General features: G+C 43.7%; 1 protein-coding gene across 1 annotated transcript in view; it reads right to left on the reverse strand.

Annotated features, from left to right (window-relative positions):
* Positions 1-14,985, reverse strand: part of trappc9 (trafficking protein particle complex subunit 9) — a 493,006-nt gene that overhangs the window by 298,739 nt on the left and 179,282 nt on the right. The window contains 1 exon segment of the mRNA XM_079521861.1: positions 4,022-4,174. Within this exon segment, the coding sequence (XP_079377987.1) occupies positions 4,022-4,174 (153 nt within the window).

Genomic DNA, 14,985 nt, shown 5'->3' on the forward strand with positions numbered 1-14,985 from the left:
TTCATTTCACTACACCTTTAAGTCTAATGTGTCGTCTCCCTTTTTGTCATGATGTGAGCCAATTCATGACAACACCTTAAAAACTCTAAGACCTTGCTTTTAACTGTCCTTTTAACTGTCCTTTTAACTGCCCCTTTTACATTTCACTGTTTTAATCTTACTACTGACTAGATTTGAACTTATTACTCTGTTTTAACCTGTGGATTTTAACCTGTATGTAAAGTGCTTTGAACTGGTGCTCTATAAATAAAATATTATTATCGTTATCGTTATCAATAATAATAATAATTATTATTATTATTATTATTATTATTATTATTAAACCTGACCTGGCGGAGACCTGTGCGCCGAGGAACACCTTTCCTAGTTTTCCATGCTTCCGTGCCTTTTAATTAGCAAAGGCAGCTGCACTTAATAATGAACTCCCAGTTCACTGGACCATAGCCTCTAAACTGGCCCAAACAATGGACATTGTGCAAACATGCGTGCCAGGATATTAACACAGGCTTATTAATATTATTATTATATGAATGTATAAACGGGTCAGATATAATCAAATGAGCACTGCGTTGGAGAATGCCACGCTAACTGTGACATTCTCAGAAAGTTTGTAAGGGAAACTAAGCCATATCTCCTTAATTCAGTTCCCCTACAATTGCTTGGCCAATTAAAACACTGAACCAACAAGACCTGGGGCCCGTTTATGACATTCTACCACAACACACAAACTGCATAGTGTGCCGTGCGATGCCTCGGCCAACGCCAAACCACAACAGAAACAAAATCTGCTCTGCTATGAAAAATCTGCATTTTATTTTATTATATTTTTATTTTTTGTAATTATGTATGCATGTATTTTGTGTATGTGTATATATATATATATATTTTTTTTTTCCCCCTCCAGACTGTTTTTCCGACTATCCTTGGGATTGTGGGTGGGGGGAGGGTGGGATAGGGGATTGAGTTTTATTTTTATATTTTATATGTCTGTTTAATACTTGCCCCTGGGCTACTGTTACAAAAACCTGAATAAAAAGATTTCGAAAAGAAAGAAAACACTGAAACAGTATGGATTTAATGGCCTTATGAGCAGGGTGGTACCAACATTGGAGTAGAGAAAAATAGAGTAGTAAATAGTAGTAAAATATAGAGAATGGAAACACCACACAAACAGCACGCACATAACATGCACGCATAGCCATGCGCAACACGCACACACGCACGCACGCACGCACGCACGCACGCACGCACGCACGCACGCACGCACGCACGCACGCACGCACGGGCATTCACTTCTAGTCATGTTTACTAGTTGACTAGTTGCCTAGTTTACTAGTCGACTAGTCGACTAGTTGTTTAACTACCTATTATGTAAAAAATAAAATAAATTAAAAAAATAAACTTTACTTTTTTTTCTTTTGGAAATAAATATTTGTACATTGAAAAACTGTGTACATGGTGACTATAACTATAATCTACCTGATCTTGAGGCCTACAAAATCGGGGGAAAAAAAACTAGTGGATTTACAACTAGTCGACTAGTTTACTAGTCGACTAGTTGCTTAATGCTCGCACGCACGCACGCACGCACGCACGCACGCACGGATTTCCGAGATTCAGGTTCTGTTACTTTTGCTCTTCTCTCGGGTACGCGGGCCTTTTACCAGTGGTCGACTCAAGAACACTCTTACCGAGATAAGAAACAGCCCCCAAATTGTTTTGTCCAATGCAAGGAAAATACGTTTTAAAAAACGGAGAAACATAAAAAAAATGCATGAATGTCATAACATAAAAAATATATATAAATTAATTAATCCATTTAGGCCTGACGTCGAAATAAAAAAAAACGTTCGCTCTGAAGGAATATATAAGTATTTGTGACGCATTTTTACGATTTTTCAAAAATAGCAGACCTACAAGGTCGTAGCGCGCCACTCGGTGGCGCGCTATGAGCTTGTAGATCTGCTATTTTTCAATAGCTAAAGTATAACATAATGCTTAGTTAAAACACCCAAAAGGGGTTCCCGTCCAGAGTGGGTTTAAAAGCCCAGATTTCCTTTGGCTTTGGTGTCAAAGTATCCTTGAGAAAGACGCCTAATAGCATGATGAGCAGGGCTAGTGCACTGCATGGTTGCATCCACCCTCAGTGTGTCCACTCACACGCGTGGAGGAATGTAATGCACATCGTAGGGCACTTTACATAGAGCCGCCATATAATTGCACCATTCACGGTTTTACATTTAGGCGTAATTATAATCATTGGGTTATTACATTCATGGGCTAAAGAAACACCGCTGGTCCACTGATCACAATTAACCCATTTAGGCCCGACGTCGACATTTTTAAAATGTCTTCTAAATCATGACAGTTTTCTGAAATCCCTATGTTTTCTATATCACTGGTGCTCAAAATGGAGCCAAGGAGCCCAGAAATGATATGTAATTGGCCTCCGACCCCCATCTGAAAACATGTTGTTACAGGGACCCCCCCCCCCCACAGAAGCAAAGATTTGAGTTGAAAACGTTCGCTGTGAAAAATAGCAGACCTACAAGCTCGTAGCGCGGCACTCGGTGCCACGCTATGAGCTTGTAGATCTGCTATTTTTCAATAGCTGAAGCATAACATAATGCTTAGAACACCAAAAGGGGTTCCCGCCCAGAATGGGTTAACTAAGACACTATTAAAGACCCTTGGATAATATTTGCATGCATTGCAATTATCATAATTTCGGTCTTGATCTCACCGATTTTGGGCCATGTTCCAGTGTTTGTGCCCAGCCTGCTGTAGTGCAGTTGTTTCTCAAAGTGATATCTTCAAAAAATAGCATACAAGCTCACAGCGCCTCATCTGCTTGTATACATCTGCCTTTTTTTAATAATTCAAAACACTTTAAATTTCTTCCGGGTTGTACATAAATGACAGTTCTTATCAATTCACTGCAAACTAGAAAAAGTGCCCTTCTGGGCACAGGTCTCCACCAGGAGGATAGGACTGTGTGAGATGTTTGGCAAAATGTTTAGGAGTAATATAAACATGTTTTTTTGTTTGTTAGTTTTTTGCAACAATTTTCTTAATTTTGTTGAGGAAATGCAGAGTGCCTGGTGGCACTATAATAGGCCAATGTGAAAAGGGTGCCATTTCTTCATACGCCTTTAATGGCAATTGGATGATTTGAGGCATTTTGTTCCAAAAATGTGTTTTGCAAAAATCAACCTGTTGGTGGCGCTATAACAGGCCAATGTGAAAAGGGTTCCTAAGCCTAGTAAGAAAATGTGTGAAAGATTTCACATAAATTGCATGCTGCGTTCATGATTTGAGGCTTTTGTTCAAAACGGGGCAATCTTGCAAACTGTGAAAGCCAATTATAGCCAATTAGGATGGAATATGAAATATCGGACAGATCCGACTTGAGCACATGACCATAGAGATACTGTGTAACGATTTGTGAGATTTTTGGACAGAATCTGGAGGAGTAATATAAAAAAATGTGTTTTACAAAAGTCGGCCTCCTGGTGGCGCTATAAAAGGCAGATGCGGAAAATGCAGGTCAAAGATTTGTCATTGGCCTCTAGGGAGTGTGCATGCAACGTTTCACGCAGATCGGTGCAGTTTTAGGTAAAACATGTGAAAAGCTGCCTCATGGTGGCGCTATAACAGGCCGTTCTGGAAAATGTGGGGCAGAGGTTCATCGTTGGCATCCAGGGAGTGTGTGTGCAAAGTTTGGCATCGACCGGGTTAACGGTGCCGGAGATTAGCTGGTAACAGACGGACGGACACACACACACAAGGACGGACACACGGACGGAGTGCAAAACATACTCTCTCCCCATGCCTTCGGCCTGGTGGAGACAATTAAGAGCGAGTTGCTACAATCAGTCTCTGTGTGATTTTTTTTAATCCTTTTTTTATGGAATTCTGAAATTCTTTTGAAAAATTACTGTTTCCGTTAAAAAAACAATAATAATAATAATAATAATAATAATAATAAATAAAATAACCAACCAACCAACCAACCACTCACCGTCGTTGATGTCCTGCAGGAGGTGCTCCTGTCCGGAGAAGTCCAGCTTGGCTTTGATGTTGACAGTGAGCGTCACAGACTGGCCCGGCTTCAGGGGCAGCTGGGACAGAGCTCCTTCCAGCTCCCAGCTCAGGAACTCTCCAAACAGCTTCTCTGGAAGACACCAGGACATCAACACGTCAGAAAACATCACATGAAGGTTGACCATTTTGAACATTTAGCATCCCTATCCTTGGGGAAACATTCACCGACAATGGCCAATCTAGAAGCTGTAGATGGTTGATTCTTGGGCTAAGAATTTTTATTTTTATTTTTTGAAAAGTGTGACTAGTATTAGTTAACATTTCTGTTAAAGTATATTTATCTGTAATCATGTGAAATCTGTGAAAATGACAATTTGTAATGGATAAAAAAAAAAGTCAAATGTCAAAAGTATGGATAAGTTTGGCAACTGGTTTGGCAACTGGTTAACTGAAATGTTCTACATCTGTCATTATTTTGAAGCCATTATTTTTTTTTTGGGGGGGGGAACTTTGGGCTTGCAGTTGCTGCCTCAGTCAGTGACCGGCTCGCCCGTCCATAACAAGTCTGGAGCAGAGTTAAGGACACACCCCTCTTAGTAGCCACCGACGCTAGCTCTCTTTCGCTATGAATATTGCAAAATTGGTCGGGTCAATTATTAAGAAAACATGACGTGTGATGTCCCTACATATCACTGGTCATCATGGTCGTGAACAAAGTTATGTATTAGTAGAGTGATTAATATTGTAATTCTCACAGTCATTTTGCAATGTATTTCTATGCGGGGACGTCTCGAGATACGTGGAATGACCTGGCTCTTGGGCCATAACAAAAGGAGGAAGATACACGGCTGTTTAAAAGTGCACAAACCAATATGTATTTACAAAATGATAAACAACTTAATCAAACAATACTAACATACTAAGTGGGGTGTGTTTTTTTTTTTTTTTTTTTTTTTTTAGATATTTTTTTTGCGGCTTACGCCTTTTATTGGTTTTTGAAGGGACAGACAGTAGGCTGACAGGAAACGGGAGAGAGATGGGGGAAGACATGCAGTAAAGGCCGTGTCGGGCTCGGGAGTCGAACCCGCGGCACACTGCGACTGGATTACCAGTCGGGTGCCCAGACGGTTACGCCACCGACTGGGCCCTAAGTGGGGTGTGTTAATCAGTAGATCAGTAGTGTAAGTGAGTGGATGTGTGGTGAGTGTAGTGTGGGGTGTTGAATGGTGCAAACACATGCTGCTGCTCTCATGGAAGGAGAGAGAGAGTGAGGCCGGTCAACTCCCAGCCCTTTAGAGAGCACACTGGGAACACTGGCCAGGTGCTCCCAATGCACTGATTGGCAATTCCTCAGGACCTGTGGGATGCAAAGACCTAGGTCTACAGGAATACACACAGGCCCTAGTAGGCCAACTACAGGGGCTGTGACACCATTATGACATTTTCCGAGGTGGCCGGGCGGTGGTGCTTCAGGAGCTGGACCTCCTTCTTATCTCAAAGTAGAGACATGGAGACTATAGTCGCACTGGCAAATGTTTTCACACTTATTAAGACAATTAGATAAAGAACATGGGTATTCTGGAACAACTTTAAAAGCATCAAATAATGATGTATACAAAACGTGCATGAAAAGTGCACTGAGGGCGAACACTCATTGTCAAATGGTGCCTGCTGGGGGTGTGGCCACAGACGCAGTCGCTGTCTGGGTGTTTTTTTTATGATATAGCCCCGACGATATAAATGGAACGGACAAGGAAGACGCACCACCATAAACACTTTTGGAACAGGAAACCAGGATGACATTTATGTGCCTGTATCCACCCAAATGCAATTTGCCCTGCATAAGCAAAGCATTTAGGCATGACTGATTGATCCAAACTCGCCGCCGGTCAGGGTGACACGGATCCAGGCCGGGGGGGGATATAGAGAGAGAACCGTATCATCGGTTAAGTGCTGCGGGGTCGAACGTCAAACCTGTGTAAATCTGGCGTTTAACCCGTTTTGGGCGGGAACCCTTTTTGGTGTTTTAAACGCATTACGTTATACTTTAGCTATTGGAAAATAGCAGATCTACAAGCTCATAGCGCGGCACCGAGTGCCGCGCTACGAGCTTGTAGGTCTGCTATTTTTGAAAAAACGTGAAAAAAAAAATCTTTGAATATATATTATTACAGAGTGAACATTTCAACTCAAATATTTGCTTCTGGGTGGAGGGGGTCCCTGGAACAACATATTTTCAGACATGGAATATTGATCACCACTGATACAGAAACATAAGGTTTTTCAGAAAACTGTCAGGATTTTGAAGACATTTTTGTAAATCGTCGACGTCAGGCCTAAATGGGTTAAACCTGCCGCTTTGCAATTAGCCCCCCGGGTCTTGGCAAATCGCTACCGTCGGTGATCTGCCGGCGGGTCACCTGACCTCTGATCACCTTTGCCGGCCAAGACTTGACAGTCTAATTTATGCGTTATTGGCCCCCTACCACCTGAGACGGATGACTCGGAGTCGTTAGTGGCCCCCCTACCACCTGAGACGGATGACTCAGCTGCTGCCACTTCAGCCCAGGAACATCAAATGAATGATGCAGCTGCAATGAATGTAGCTGATTGTTGCAGGAGTGGCACCCCCCTGGCTTTAACCCATTTTGGGAACTCCTTTTGGTGTTTTAACTAAGCATTATGTTATACTTTAGCTATTGAAAAATAGCAGATCTACAAGCTCATAGCGCTACGAGCTTGTAGGTCTGCTATTTTTGAAAAATCGTAAAAATGCGGCACACATCTTTGTATATATATTCTTTCAGAGCTAACGTTTTCAGGCCTAAATGGGTTAAGGAGTGAGAGGAATATAGGCAGGCAACACGAGCCACACAAGGCAACAGCGGTGAATTAATACAAATAAATAGTCTTGTTTGACCCCACGAAGCATCCGCAGGTCTAAAGTCCGCCTGGTATAATACATATTTCAGAAAGCATAAAACCTGAGTAACGACGATTTGTTGAGGTACTTCTGCGAGATTGGTGCAACAGTTTGAAAGATGACAGGGGTCTAGCGCATTGTAACGGGGACAGACTCCATCTCCCAGGGGTCTAGCGCATTGTAACGGGGACAGACTCCATCTCCCAGGGGTCTAGCGCATTGTAACGGGGATAGACTCCATCTCCCAGGGGTCTATAGCGCATTGTAACAGGGATAGACTCCATCTCCCAGGGGACTAGCGCATTGTAACGGGGATAGACTCCATCTCCCAGGGGTCTATGCGCATTGTAACGGGGATAGACTCCATCTCCCAGGGGTCTATAGCGCATTGTAACGGGGATAGACTCCATCTCCCAGGGGTCTATAGCGCATTGTAACAGGGATAGACTCCATCTCCCAGGGGTCTATAGCGCATTGTAACGGGGATAGACTCCATCTCCCAGGGGTCTATGCGCATTGTAACGGGGATAGACTCCATCTCCCAGGGGTCTATAGCGCATTGTAACGGGGATAGACTCCATCAGTCTATAGCGCATTGTAACGGGGATAGACTCCATCTCCCAGGGGTCTATAGCGCATTGTAACGGGGATAGACTCCATCTCCCAGGGGTCTATGCGCATTGTAACGGGGATAGACTCCATCTCCCAGGGGTCTATAGCGCATTGTAACGGGGATAGACTCCATCTCCCAGGGGTCTATAGCGCATTGTAACGGGGACAGACTCCATCAGTCTATATGACTCAAGTTGATTAACCCATTTTGGGGGCGGGAACCCTTTTTGTTGTTTTAAGTATTATGTTATACTTTAGCAGATCTACAAGATAGCGTGGCACTGAGTGCCGCACTACGAGCTTAAATCAAGTAAATCGATTAACGTGTTAAATTGTTCCACCCTTAGGACAGGCAGACAGACAGACAGACAGACAGACAGACAGGCAGGCAGACAGACAGACAGACAGGCAGGCAGGCAGGCAGGCAGACAGACAGACAGACAGACAGACAGACAGACAGACAGACAGACAGGCAGACAGACAGGCAGGCAGACAGGCAGGCAGGCAGACAGACAGACAGACAGACAGACAGACAGACAGACAGACAGGCAGGCAGGCAGGCAGACAGACAGACAGACAGACAGACAGACAGACAGACAGACAGACAGACAGACAGACAGACAGACAGACAGACAGACAGACAGACAGACAGAGCTTCCTTCAGAGCCACCGTTTGTTAGCGATAAATAGCTGTTCTCTTTGATGTGTCCCATACCGCGACCCGTTTCTAACAGGTATACGTACAGCCACCGGGTTGTAAATGCAGATGACAGCCAGGGCAGGATAGTAGTATCGCACCAAAGGGCTGCTGTGTGAGTCACAACGTGATGTCAGTCAGCCACAATGGGTAGTGTACGTGGGGCAAAATCTTATCCTCCTGGCGTTATTCAAAGTATCCCAGAGAGAGAGAGACTTGTCTACCCTTGGAGATAATGGTATGCAGACCACGCGGATCACAGCATCGCTACGGGGCTAGACTGGCTGACGTCAAACAGAGTCCATTTTGTGGCCCACAAACATTTAGCTGGGATTTCACGTTTCTGCCCTAAATGGTTTTTATTCTTTTGTCCTTCGTTAGAGACTACGTACGTGATGTGGGGGGGGGGGGAGCGCCACGAGAGAGGATGAAAAACGTATCTAGCCCATTCGGACCCTTAAGTCGAAATGAAAAATAAAAAAAGTCTTCTGAAAGAATATATATTCAAAGATTTGTGCCGCATTTTCACGTTTTTTCAAAAATAGCAGACCTACAAGCTCGTAGCGCGCCACTCGGTGGCGCGCTACGAGCTTGTAGATCTGCTATTTTTTCAATAGCTAAAGTATAACACGATGCTTAGTTAAAACACCAAAAGGGGTTCCCGTTCAGAATGGGCTAGCAATGTGCCAGGAGGACCAATGGAGACAAATGCCAAAGCAGCATAATTAAAATAATCTTTGAAATGAAAAAGTAGATAAATTATGGGAGATACTACTGTGTTATTGTGAATTATTGCAATTACACAAATGAAAAAAAAAAAAAGTACGGATTAACCCATTTTGGGCGGGAACCCCTTTTGGTGTTAGCATTATGTTATGCTTTAGCTATTGAAAAATAGCAGATCTACAAGCTCATAGCGCGCCACCGAGTGGCGCGCTACGAGCTTGTAGATCTGCTATTTTTGAAAAATCGAAGAACCCCTGACATAGAAACATAGCTTTTTCAGAAAGAAGACATTCTTAGAATCTGATCTCAGGTCAAAATGGGTTAACAATTCAGGAGGCTTGCACATCCCATTTCAGACCCAGTCAAAAAGCAATTAGAAAACAATAGGCTACACACGTACGCTTATGTGTGTACCCGATAGAAGGCGTCGATGTGGCGCTTGCAGTATAGGCTTGTTATTAGCCTAATGTATGCACGCGAGGAAACATGTAGCATGTGTCGGTGCTTAACAACGCTATGGGTGCACGACGTAATAAGAACTGGTCAATTCAATGGACTTCGAAAAGAGTAACCCATTTCATTCAAATAATCAATTTGAAAAAAATATCAAAAGTAGCAGATCAGATACAATTTGTCAATGTGTCACCATGCGACGTGGTGTGAGCTTGAAGATCTGCTATTTGCACTGTTTTTGGTGTTAACATTAGTGTAACATAGAACTTAAGTGGTTAATCAGACGATTTTGTCAATTAGAAGCGTTTCACTTTGATTAATAGGCCTATGTGAAAAATTAATGAATGACAGAATAATGGCTTAGAAGTCAATAGTGACAGCCCTACTAAACAGCTTGTTAACGAGTCCAGCCATGCAAACCTGTATAGGCTGCACTTCAAAACCCGCACGAATGCACAAGATGAATTACCCAACTTCCCCATGCCTCGTCAAAAGTTCTGAAGCAGTTAGTACATCAAACACCACCATGAGTTCCCTTTGTGATAAAAGACCGGGGGTCCTCTGGAGACCCATTTGAAAAGATAAGAGAGATGCGCTTCTTGATTTTCAGACGCTGCCGGTGTGCTCCCGAGTCCCGACAAACTCATCATTTGAACGATGAAATGGAGGTATATACACATGAGAAGAGTGAGGCTGCAGACATGGAGCGCAGGCTGATATATACGGACCAGGTAGTTCCAACAACAGCTATAGTTTCACTAAGCCTGCTGCTTCTGTTGTCCAATTTTACCCATCTTTTTTTGCCAAATCTTTCTCCCAATTTAGTAGTTCTGTCAATTCCACAAGCACTGTTGTACTGTAGTCCCTTAAGCCATTTAGACCCGCGTTAAAAACATTCACTTTGAAAGAATATATATTCAAAGATTTGCGCCACATTTTGACGATTTTTCAAAAATAGCAGACCTACAAGTTCATAGCGCGGCACTCGGTGCCGCGCTATGAGCTTGTAGATCTGCCATTTTTCAATAGCTAAAGTATAACAATGCTTGAAACACCAAAAGGGGTTCCGAATCCTAATCCGACCGACGGGTTGCTAGGACGTGTACAGTACACACTAGCACATTTTCATTGATATCAAACGAGAGAAAAATATTCCGATTTTTTTTGGTCTCTCCTTCTGCACCATATACTCCTTGCTCTTCACTTCCCTGTGTACGGATCAGAAAGAATGCCTCGTATCTGCTAATCTGAGGAGCTCTCCGTGGTTTTGACCAGATGGATATACTAAGCTCTTCATTTCTGACTTCCAACATGCCTCTCTTGTATATCTGCTATTTTTGAACAGCAAAGAATAAAATAATGGTTACGGTGGATACAATCTGATGTTTTACCGGTTTGAATGGGTTAAAGGTGGAAATACAAAGTGTCTGTGTTGCGCTCACGTCTAGTCCGGCTTCACACCGAGTGCCTTTTTCCCATTATGTCAGTTGGCAACGTGGATGTTTGCCACAAAGGAAGAATAATGTTGTTTGCTTCGCCACAGATCACACACCATTATGACACTCCATCTATCATTAATTTCTTTCCCAGAGTGTATATACTGGCTGTGAGGATTTACCAGGAGCCAGGACAGCACGCACACGCACACACACACACACACACACACACACACACACACACACACACACACACACACACACACACACACACACACACACGCACACACACACACACACACACACACACACACACACAGTAACATTTTGAAAACGAGACAGATTTTGAATACATCAGTCGTATTTAAATAGCCTACACTTAACTTGTAACAGAGTATTTCTACATCGTGGCACTTAACCAATTAAAACCGTGAAAGCATCTGTGTAATTGTAGATGTTGCGTTGGCTATTCAAAAATAGCAGATATACTAGGGATGCACCGAAAGGGAAATTATTGGCCGAAAACGAATATAGGAAAACAGTTGGCCCAAAACCGAATACGATTACTATTATATATATTTTTTTCCTACCATTGCTGTCATGGCCGTACCTTAAAGCAGGGGTTCTCAACGGGGACCCCCGGAAATGCTTTGGCAATGTCTCGGGACCCCCCCGCCCCCTCCCGACCCCCAATATAAATTGACTGCTACAATAACCTTAATAGAGACATATGTGTAGTACTATGTGTATGCATACGTGCTATGTAAAATAGCAGACCTACAAGCTCGTAGCGCGGCACTCGGTGCCGCGCTATGAGCTTGTAGATCTGCTATTTTTCAATAGCTAAAGCTAAAAACACTACGACAATCGCAACAATCAAAACAACAGGGCGGAGGAGGAATGCGCCCGCTGTGCGCCACCGCCGCCATTGCGATGGACTGGGCCTCAATTTCCAAGAACCCTTTGCATGCCAGTGCGACGGATGTTTTTGCGATGGTAAATGGTGCATTTATGGTAAATGGTGCATTTATATAGCGCCTTTTTCCAAGGTGCTTTACATAGATTGTGCATTACATTCACCCATTCACACACACACCCATTCATAACACCGATTGCGGCGGAAGCCATGCGAGGCACCAACCAGCACACCGGAAGCAATTTGGGGTTCAGTGTCAGACGACCTGCTCTACCTCCGGAGCCACAGTCGCCGCGATGACGTCATCAAAGTGTGTCACCTATCCCACTGTCTAACTGTCACTAGAATTATCTGTATTTGGCCGCCGACCCCCATCTCAAAATATATTGTTCCTGGGACCTCCCAGAAGCAAATATTTGAGTTAAAAAACGTTCGCTCTGAAAGAATATATACATTCAAAGGTTTGCGCCACATTTTCACAATTTTTCTAAAATAGCAGACCTACAAGCTATGAGCTTGTAGATCTGCTATTTTTCAACAGCTAAAGCATAACATAATGCTTAAAACACCAAAAGGGGTTCCCGCCCACGGACGGGGCTGCGCCTTCTCCTTGGAAATCAGCAAGAAGAGTGAAATGACCGCACCTAACTGAAGCAATTCAGACAAATACAAATGATGCGGTACAAAATATATGAATTATCCTCTCAAACACGCTCACATAGCCACAATATACTGTCTTAAAACATTCAAGACTGCCAGGGAAGTGGTAAACAAAACAAGAACAGAGACTGTGACAGAAACTATGAGATAAAGAAAGCATACAATTAAGATAACCCTCCATCCTGACTTTTGTCCCCTGTGGAAGCTGGTAGCATCAATTACATAAAACAGTGTACACCGTTCAATAGCATATATTTGAACTGTAACTATTTGGTATGATTGTATACGGAATATTAGAACTTGAAGCTTGGTTTACTGGATGAAATGTTTAAATGTCATGACATTATATTACCTATTAACCCATTTCGTGCGGGAACCCTTTTGATGTTTTAAGCATAATGTTGCACTTTAGCTGTTGAAAAATAGCAGATCTGCAAGCTCATAGCGCGGCACCGAGTGCCGCGCTACGAGCTTGTAGATCTGCTATTTTGGAAAAGTCGCGAAAATGTGGCCCAAATGTTTGAATATATTCTTTCAGAGCGAACGTTTTAAACTCAAATCTTTGCTTCTGGGTGGGGGGGGGGGGGGGTCCCTGGAACAACATATTTTCAGATGGGGGGGCCAATTACATATCATTTTGGGGGTCCTTGACATGAAAATGTTTGAGAACGACTGACATAGAAACATGGGGTTTTTTTTCAGAAAACTGTCAGGGTTCCTCTGGAGAAACTGACTCATCTCCTCCGTGATAACATGGAAGGGTTCACAAAGGTATGGGAACCAGTCTTAGATACAGTGGACCCTTCTAGACTGTGCTTCAATGTACCTTATTGAACGGTAGTGAATAACAAAGACTCTGGTGACCTGTAATGTAATCATGTCAAGACTGTGGTGTACTCGTTTTGTCTTTTTTTTTTGTGTGTGTGCATTGTAATGTCCGTATTGTGGTTCTTGTTGTTTTGAATTGTGATTGAACAGTTGTGAAATCTCAGAGCCTCAATAAAAATACATACAAAAAAAAAAAGAAAACTGTCAGGATTTAGAAGACATTTCGTAGAATCGTCCTCGGGTCTAAATGTGTTAAAGGCCTAATACACAGTAGCTCTCTTCCAATGAAAACACCGTGGTTGGGAAATCAATGGGAAAATGACAGCAATACCAACAACAGTATAAGTCTCTCACGCTCAGTGCTTGTCGTCGTATGATCAGTTGGCACTGCAGATACAATCGATTATGTAATGTGGCACAACCATTCTATGTCGCCCGCTCTGCAGGCAAATAGTTGTTGTTTTGATTGTGGCTGAGCTGTCATCCTGCGTGTTGCAGCTTATGGGAGCTCCTTTCAAGAGGGCTCCCATCAAGCAGCGGATCGAGGAACACTTGTAAGAGCTTGTCGTTCCAGACGAACAACAGTGGGAAGAATGTGGCGACCTTTTCTGCTGCCTAATGGAGACCGGGAAAGCACACACGGCGCAGTGTGAATGCAGAGTGAAAAAGGGAGCACACATACCAATTTGTGCTAATTACCCTGCCTCTGAGGCAGAGAGGGGAAGCAGACGACTATGCAGAGGAGTTATTTCAAAGGCAGCTCATCTGCATTGGCAACTGTGTCCAGGGGGGGTCACTGTGGCTATTGGTTAGCATCAATAGCACGAACCGACTGGGCTCAACTTGAACTTTATTCATGAAGTGTGCTTCAAATTATTTTGGTGGAACAAAAGTGCCGTACAGATAGCCTGGCTAATAAGCCAGACTCAAATCACACTGTCGTGTGGTATTTGAGTCTGGAGATGCTGTGTATGGATCTTGTTTCCCGGGGGGCGGGTTCAAACATTTTCTCTTTGTCGCAATTGGTCAGAGCTACTGTCAGTCAAAGGTCTCAAGCATTGAACGTCACTGTACCAAAGCCCGGCCATATTGCATTCCGTGTCCCGATTGGCCACACCAGTTCTCTGGTGTAGGAAATGGGCGTACAATTGAGCCTCTCCAGACCGTAATCCGCCGGCAGGCAATTTTTTTTTTGCCAACGGCTGATTCGGTCTGGCTTATTAGCCAGGCTACCGTACAGATCCCCTCAGAGATGAAAGAATAAATCAGCAAATGAGAGAAAAACCAGGGAGACAAAGTGATTATTTCCACAAAGATTTGAAAACCTCTAGGGGTCTGGGCAGATGTAATATGGAGGGGTTCCAGAGCATATAAGGGGCAACTGCCACAAAGGCTCGGCCACCTGGGGGCACGGTGGCACAGTCGGTAGTGCTGTCGCCTCACAGCTAGAAGGTCCTGGGTTCGATTCCCGCTGGGGACGCTGTGGGTGCTGGCGGCGTGTTCTCTCCTCCGCGTCATCAGTGCCCATACCCGAGGCGGGGTTGGCGAAGGGGCCTCTCTGTGTGGAGTTTGCATGTTCTCCCCGTGTCCCCTAGAGGGTAGGTATACCCTCACAAAGAAACATGCAGTAATCCTGGTCTCTAAACTGCCTCCCCCTGGCCAACCTGATGGAAGGGAAAGGAACTGGTTG

The sequence above is a fragment of the Electrona antarctica genome (assembly GCF_951216825.1).
Source record: "Electrona antarctica genome assembly, chromosome: 15".
Taxonomy (NCBI): domain Eukaryota; kingdom Metazoa; phylum Chordata; class Actinopteri; order Myctophiformes; family Myctophidae; genus Electrona; species Electrona antarctica.